General features: G+C 36.2%; 1 protein-coding gene across 1 annotated transcript in view; it reads right to left on the bottom strand.

The window, feature by feature from the left end:
- Positions 1–1,500: 1,500 nt before the first annotated feature.
- The window catches only part of LOC123871316 (GAS2-like protein pickled eggs), a 119,257-nt gene continuing 111,812 nt past the window's right edge, over positions 1,501–8,945 (bottom strand). The window contains exon 5 of the mRNA XM_045915053.1: positions 1,501–2,688. Within this exon, the coding sequence (XP_045771009.1) occupies positions 1,793–2,688 (896 nt within the window). The 3' untranslated portion in view covers positions 1,501–1,792. The remainder of the gene's footprint in view (positions 2,689–8,945) is intronic.

Here is an 8,945-nt window from a genome sequence, read left to right as displayed (position 1 = left end):
ACAAAAAAATAATACAAAATGTACCATATCTCATGGATAAGGATTGGAGCTAAGTATTTAGTTAAAGAATTTCCTTAAAATAAGTATAATGGGCAGAGCATTATAAAGTGCAGATTTCCAGCCAATCGAATTTGAAGATTTGTGAATTGAGGAATCTAGGTATTTTTAAGTTGGATAAAACTGACAAAGCTTTAGCAGAAAGCATGTAAAACAGGCAAATTACTGTGTTCTGATTTTATGACAGAAAATCTTAAAATATTACCACTGATTCCTAGTTGTCATATAAATATTACCGATAAAATGTATCTACGGTAATTTTAGAAAATACACTTGTGAGCAAAATCTACTTATTCTTACGATGCGTTAGATTCATTCCTTTCACAACCTTAAATTTTATAAAAATCTTCGACATTTCAAATTAAATTTTTTCCTCAAAAGTGTACTTAATAATGTATATCATTATCAAAGTTACAAAAATATTAATTCTGTTACAATTATCAACTGATTATACTTTTTATTCTATTTTTTTAACACAAAGTAAGATAGTGTCGTCGTCAAATATTCTAATTTACTACATTATAAAACAATCATGTTTTTACATCCATCCATTTAAGTCGAATCGAACATTAATTTAATTTGACATTAAATTATTCATTTACAATGTATGAAACGACTTTTTGGACGTGGACGGCCATTGCTAAATGGTAATCTCCGAAAAAGATGGTAAAAAGTATTGCTATTCTTACTCGAATTTACGTATACCGAATGAGGCATAAAGTGATCTACACAGTTTTTTAAGTATTGAACTTTTAAGACTGTTTGTAACCTACCGACTCTAAGTCCAATTTTTTTTAAATATTGCTAAGTTATATACTTAAGTAACTATATTTTTAATGTGCAGTTATAAGCTCTTACCCTTAATAACCTACTTTTAGAAAAATGAGATTACTAAAAAATATAATTGCCAAATCTCCCGGCGCTACTCGCTTTGAAATGCTTGAAAAATGCCGATTTTTTTTAATTAAAAAAATGAACGTCGGGTATTGTTAGAAGTATACTTAATTTTATATTAAACTTTATTATAACTTGTCATAATGCAAGTATAGTCTTGCTTTAAAACTTCTAAGCATATATTATTTAAATATATTAAATTCGAAATATATTTAACTGATATCATGCTTCAATACAATTATAATCATTATTATAATTAATATCATAGACAAACTTAACTTATTTTTTTATTTTTTCATTTCTATGTTTCGCAAATTATAAAATAATTATAATCTAACTAAACAACCAACTAATATTAGCACCATCTTGCTTTTATCTTATCCGTCTTATCATTCCCTTTTTATCGATTTTTATATAATTTTCCTTATACAAAATATCAAATAGATTAGAACCTACGAATCGTCATTTCTATATTAGTGAAAATCTACTCTAAATAGAATAACAGTTATTGAAATCTAATCTATAGAGTAATTTCTATCGCCATTCGAATGATGTTTTTTTTCCTTATTATAGAAATTAAACATCTAATTTTGCAAAGATATGACAGGGATATTTTCTTTTATAAATATTTCAATCAATAGAGCTCTCATACATACAATATGTGAAAAAAAACTGCCCTAAAGATATGCCGAAGTTTAACGCTACTTCTGTAAGCGAAAGCACATATTTTTTTTCACTTTCCTAAAAGAATTATCCGTATCTACTAAATCACTCACTAGTCACCTTGGATTCGAATCATAATCGGATTATTACCAGTCTTTTTCTTCTGATCTCCATCAGGTCATTGAAATTGGGATGTAGAAGTGGACCGCCTGCACCCTATAGCCACAGGAGCCGGTATTCTGGAAGGACCAGTCCTCGGATCTTTCCGAGGAGCTGCCAACTGTCTAGTACTCGTCGATCTCTCCAATTTCCCATCAGACATCACCCAAGCAGACGTGAAATCAGCATAATCAGAATCTTTTGAACTAGTTCTTGATATAGAATCCTCTCCTTTCGAATATGATCTGATGATCTCCTTCATCTTTTCAAGAACTGTTGCGTCATCTTTCGCAGATTCTGCGGATCTTAGAATTTGTTCTAAAAGCGGACTCAATTGTTTTTGATGAGTCGGAGACCTCAAAGTAGCACTGCTGGCTCTGAGAGGAGAATTTCTCTGGAAAGCGTTATTTTGGTTGGTTTTTGCTTTCGTTTTGGGTGATTTGTTTGGGGTTTCAAAAGTATCCGCTCCGATTGTCGGTCTTGCTTTCGTTTTGGCTTGGTTTGGAGCGGTTCTGCCTCCCCATGTGTTGCGAGATGTTGGGGGTAGTTTGGGCGCTAATTTTGGGGAGGATTGGTTTGGGGTGTGTTTGGGACTGGGGGTGTTCGCTCGGCTGGGCGTTCTGTTTCTGACTGGGGAGTGTGGGATTCTTGACACTTGTCTACTTCTGATGGTTTTCACGGGGGATTGCGTGGCCGCTCTGACTGGCCGGAGACTTTTGCTCGGGGAGTCGTTGCTTTCGTGGCTGACGATGCACTCCGGGCTGGCGCGGTTGGACTTGTCGTCGGCGCTGTTCTTCCTGCTGCCGTAGAAGGTGTCAGAGAAGTCTGTCTTGCGCAGTCCGGTGTTGAGGCTGACGTAGTCATCGACACGCTCGCTTTTATCTATGTGACACCCGTCGTCTTGGTCGAGACGCTCTGAAACGAACAATTTCGAATATTAATAAAAATATACTAGCAGATATTTTTTTTACTAGCTAGCCCTTGACTGCGATCTCACCTAATGGTAAATGATGATACAGTCTAAGAGGTGGGCTAACTTTGAAAGAGGACGGCAGTTTTTACTAAACCCATATACCACCTACTCCTTATCGGTTTCTACACTGCATCGTACCGGAACGCTAAATCGCTTGACTAGTAGGGCTTGCTAGTAGGCACTCGCTCGGCTTTGCTAGTAGGGTAGTAACAAGGTGGTAACTGGTAACTAGCCACGGCCGTATCCTTTCACCAGTCAGACCAGAGACAATTTAGAAATGAAAAACTCCTAAATCGCTCCTGCCAGGAATCGATCCTGGGACCTCCCACTTAAAAGACCACATCGCTCACCACTGCACCAGGAGGTTGTCATATTATACTGCTTATGAGTTATGACTGCTTGGTGCAATAAATAGGAAGCAAGAAGTATGTTTTATTCAACATTATAATGTAATTGCTACTAGCACAAAGTAACGCGCCTCACGTAAATATCATAAGTTATACGTTCAAAACAAAAACAAACTAAAGAATTACGATAATATGTAAGTATGTATAATATAAAAGGCGAACGCCGTTACATCAAGTTAATCCATACATCCATACAAAGATTATAAATATGAGAATAATCAATATTAGATCCATATGCTAATACCGCGAGATCGGCCTGTTATAGCCTTTTATGTCAGTTTAGATTGTGGTACTGGGTAGTGTCGTGTGCAAAGTATTGAGAAGTTGAGAACATAAGTTCTATGCAAGTTACTAATGCAGAATTATTGAGATGAATCAACATACAATAAGCCGGTACATATTAAGATTTATGTTCTTGGTGAATAAATTAAATAGACGGATCAGTATTCCACACTGATTAGTATAAGAAATAGTTTTTTTCATCTTTGAAATATGTGAAGTGGCAATGGGCAGGGTACATGGTTCGAAAACACGATAGATGTTGGGGTCCCAAGATGCTAGAGTGGTAAGCTCTTACCGGAAGCGCAGCGTTTGAAGATCCCCATTCCCCACTAGGTGGACAGACGATATCAAACGAATCGGAGGAAGCCGCTGGATTCAGGCGGCGCGGCGTCGCGGCGCAAGATTTTGACACGTGGAAGTCTCTACAAGAGACCTATGTCCAGTAGTGGACGCATGTCTCTTGTAGGATCCCTCCCACGTGGGTGGATAGACGTCATCAAACTGGTCACACGGAGCCGCTGGATAGAGGCAGCTCATAATCGTAGTGTGGCAGTTCCTATGAGACCTATGACTATCAGTCGATGTCTTTCGGTTGATAATGATGATGATGCACCCATCAGTCAGTCAGTTAAAGAATTTCATTAAATACGAGTTTTGTTTTGTTTTTCTCGATTGTGCCATTTTTGATTCTAATGTTTTCTAATAAGTACATATTTATAAATGGATTGTATTAGGTACCCCACGTCATTCCCATGACAAAATTCGCTTCGGGAAAAAAACCATTAAAATTTCAGCGTGTTACATAGAACGATTCTATTTTCATCTCACCTAAATCACGAACCTAAGCCCTTTTTGGCGGACGAGGTTTGGACGCATTCTTGCAACGTAAAAGGCAACAGGCGGACTACAAGTTTGGTCGATAGCCGATACTCGCCCACGTTGTGAGTGATCGGAGCGTATTATGCGCTATTACGATTATGACATGAGGCCTTACTGCTTCGCCAAATACATTTGAGGTCGTGATGCAAGGTTGGCACACGGACGCCCGAAGTTTCAACTGAGATTTTGGTTGTACGTTTTTATTCAAATTTTAAATTAATTTATTTCAGTCAGGACAAGTGTCTTTTATGCTGCGCCTGTGGCTATACCACTAACACCACTAACACTGGTTAGAAAGCAATTTCTATTGAGTTTCTGAGAGATCTGAAAATCCCGAAAGAATTATTAGATTTGGCATTGGCAAAGTATGTTAAATCACAATTACTGAATTACTTAATGACGATGCGCGATGTCGCATGGAATTGTCTGAGCTTTTAGTTGCCCACAAGATAGTGCAGTACATGTAAGTTGTTAAATTGACAATTGTAACATTTTATGATTTGAAAGAAGTACCTTCTTCTGAGTTTATTACCGAGTTTACTCAGTAGAATCTTCTTTGCGAACCGGTAATAAATTTACACACGCAGCATAAAAGACTTGCTACATGAAAATAAATTATAATTTTGAATTCATAGTACCTAGACGTATATTTTTATCTACCGACTAAGTTGCTGCACTAAAATGCAAATTCTAAAGCCCTTTAGCAAACCACTTGAGTAAGCACAAAAACATAGCTCATATTTGGTCTGCCACATTGTTCGGTTCAAAATGTTGATTCACTCCCCAACTGTTTTCAAATACTCTCACGTCTGAACGAGTTCACATTCTCAATTTCAATCACATTTTGAACCCTATGCTTCAGACAATAAGGGCTTATTTATGAGGATTGTTAGGAATACTAAAATGGTGAGGTATTGTGCCCATCAAGGACCTAAGTTTTGCTTTCGATTCGTTTTAGTCCTTTCACTTGCGTATGAATTTCGATTTCATATAACCGATTGTATTGCTCTGGATTTTAAAATTACTTTTGAAAGGAAATAACTTTCGAAAGTAGGTGGATTACATACCATATTAACTACATACATGATGTCCAAGACTATGCGCGTGGATTTAGGTTTTTAAAAATTCCTTAGGGATTCTTTGATTTTCTAGAATAGCCTTGTCACTCTTCTGGTTCACATCAATCCACATCCATGGAAATCATGTCGATTCGTTGCTCTGTACCGTTGTTTATTGATTTGTCCTTCAATCACTGAAGGACAAATCAATAAACAAACACGTTTTATAAGGGTAATGAGTACTGATTCTAATAGGGGCAAGAGCCAATTAAAAAAAAAGTGTTTCTCAATTTTCTTTACTGGAAATCTATTCGGAAACTAAAAGCCTGAAGACTTGGTTCTATTAATTATTGGTCTCATGACTGGTCTACTTCTTATGGACTCTTTTTACTTTTTACCCTTTTAGGATTTAGGTTTACTTAATTTAGGTGTGTTTTACTTTTCAGCAGTATTTTCAGTAGTGATTTTGATTTTTAAATCTAGATACCTAACAAAAGCGTAAACGATTAGTTAGGTCAACTCTACAATCTGGGCCCTGCTAAAAAAGACCGCAAATTGACCGCAAATCTAAGACCATATATTGAGCAATGTCACTCACACTTCACAGCTGACTTGGCTATCAAACAATGAATCCATACAAGCTCCATACAATACCATGCACACCAAATCAAGGGCTCAGTCCTCACATATTATGACACCATGTGTAGATTAATTGCGCATGGACAATCATTACATATATATCATATATTATATGTATGCATAATCATAGTGACGGATATCCTACCTGCTATTGTTTCAATTTGCTATAGCTTTGTTTTGAACAGATATTATATCCCACTACTAAAGTGTCAACTAATGATCAGAGATCTATGTACAATGGATCTATTTATAAGCTTTTAGCGTGAGGAAAGGCTTCCTTCCACTGCACCAGCTGCAAGAGCAAAGTATTTCAGGTCCATTAATATATGACTATTAATAAAAAAACATTTGGCATCAAAATAGATTTGAATAGAATTTGAAAGACATGGCATCGAAATAGATTTGAATAGAATTTGAAAGACATGGCATTTAAATAGATTTGAATAGAATTTGAAAGATATGGCATCGAAATAGATTTGAATAGAATTTGAAAGACATGGCATCGAAATAGATTTGAATAGAATTTGAAAGACATGGCATCGAAATAGGTTTGAATAGAATTTGAAAGACATGGTATAAATAAATAAATAAATAAAAAATAAATATACTTTTATTCGGGACTATAAAGTTAGGCGCAAACACAGTAAATAGAATGAAAACAGATAAAACATAAAAACTAATAAATTAAACTTAAAAACCTAAATATTTATCTAAAACATAACTTACTGAGCTTTCCATGCATTTCGGCCGAGACGACCACCGCTATTTCGTAGTTCTAATAAATAATAAACTTGTACTGCAAAGGCACGGTGATCCTCTGAGCCGAATTGCATGGAATTTCAATGAATCTTATATCTACTTATATTAAATCTAAAAATAAACAATTATAAAATCTAAATAATAGTAAAAAACAGAATGCGTGTCTGTGGCGCCAAACTGTCCCAAAAAGGGAATCGCCTCAGCATAATGCTGTAGTAGTGTACGTGGATACACTACTATATCGTATCGAAATAGATTTGAATAGAATTTGAAAGACATATTTTTTGGATATCTATCAAGTATAATTTCCTACTGTCTACTCTGCCCTCTTAAGGCAATAGGCGGTATTTTAAAAAAAAAGCACTATTGAGTTATTAATTATACCATCGTATAGCTTAAGACATTCTGCATCAGACGAACTAAATAAATTAGCCGTATCTCCCCTATAACATGACTAATTCTGTTGACAAAAAAAGAAAATTTTGACGCTTTACTTGCAAAAGTTTCGAAATAAAGAAAGTTGAGGAAAAGTTATAGATATTGTTTTAAGAGAATCATGTTTACCATGTCATAATACACTCAACGATCTCTCATCTCTATGTAGTAATCTATACTCTAATATTTACAAGCAAAATGCGTTAGCTCGTAGCTTTCAAGCTATACTGGATTGCAATTATGTGAACTTTGTAAACAATGACACCACGTATCTGGCACCTATGTACACCTATAGGCAAGTTTCTGATAATATTATGATTTCTACTTAGTATGGTCAACTTTTTTCTTTACTAGATGGTGCCCGCGACTTCATCCACGCGGACTTAGGTTATAAAAAGTCCCGTGGGAACCCTTTGATTTTCCGAGATACAAATAACTCTAATCGGCCTCCAGGATACCAGTTATCTCTGTAAAAAGTAGATAATCTAATCGATACCAGGCGTTTCTGTAAAAAACAGATGATTCTGTCACAGAATATCCCGCTCACCAACAGGTCGATTCCCGAAAACCTGCATCCATCTTTATCAATCTTTATTACAATCGCAATTGTTGTGATTGGCTGAATTTATGGTTTTCTGGTTGCAACAATACATTGTAACCAATAGTGAACGAGTGTCAACCAATCAGAGATGATTGCGATCGTGACATTGTAGCTGTCATTCCACCGCAATCGAGCCGCTGATTTACCCGAAAAGGTACATGGGCATTTTTGTATGAACTCTGACCTGATAACCAATAGAGTTCTAATGTATGTTAGTTTATTGCTTAAAATCTACAGTTACTGTAAAGCAATAGTTTATCTCATGAAACCACGAGGACGTAAAAGGCGTGTGATATAAGCTTTCATTTTATGGGCAAGTGGTTTTTATTGGATATGCCGGCAAACTTGTCCTATCCTCCTTTGCCAGACATGAAACATTCGCCTTTTTATATCCCGAATGGTGCTCATAGTTCATTTGCTGAGTTGCGATAGTGTAACCGTAGCATTAGAAGCATAAATCACATTCCGTTACGTATAACAGGCAATTCGGACGCAATCGTTGAAGTTTCTACAAAATGAAGACTTATTGGTAGCCGTTGCAGCAGACGCGACGGACGCTACAGTCGTTCGCTAATCCGTTATCCGCCCGAACGGAACCGATTCCGTGCATCGTTTTAGATTTCCGCTTGAAGCACGTGTGAGCGAAATAATTGTTTTGAACAGCCCAGTTTTACACAGAGACTGAATAGAAACTAAAATGAGACCGCGATACGATCTATCGAGTATCTATGGCTTAAACCTATAGCTAGAACCACACAACACACACACATACTAAGGCTTGTGCGGTGACTCCTGCGCTCCGCTCAAGAAAGTCCGAAAGTCGTTTGTGGGATTATTGGAATATTTTATATCTAAATCCCGAAATCAATTTTACACTTGACTTTACACAAGTTTACAAAATCTATTAAAGTATTCTCCTAAATTAAAAGGCATATTACCCACACAATCGAAGATTATCACAATGATAAGAGAGATGAGTGGATTTGAGTTTTGACTCAGCTCAAGCGCAACTGCAATTAACTTTTATACATGACATAATACTATCGTAAGTTGAATATTTGAAAAGAGCAACAACCTGTTTCTTTTTTTTTTTGAGTTCTTTCGTTGAGTTTCTTGTTGGTTCAAAGCGACTACCCCTA

The sequence above is a fragment of the Maniola jurtina genome, chromosome 13 (genome assembly GCF_905333055.1).
Source record: "Maniola jurtina chromosome 13, ilManJurt1.1, whole genome shotgun sequence".
Taxonomy (NCBI): Eukaryota; Metazoa; Arthropoda; class Insecta; order Lepidoptera; family Nymphalidae; genus Maniola; species Maniola jurtina.
The sequence above is the reverse complement of the archived record's forward strand: the minus strand, read 5'-3'. Positions and strand labels throughout refer to the sequence as shown.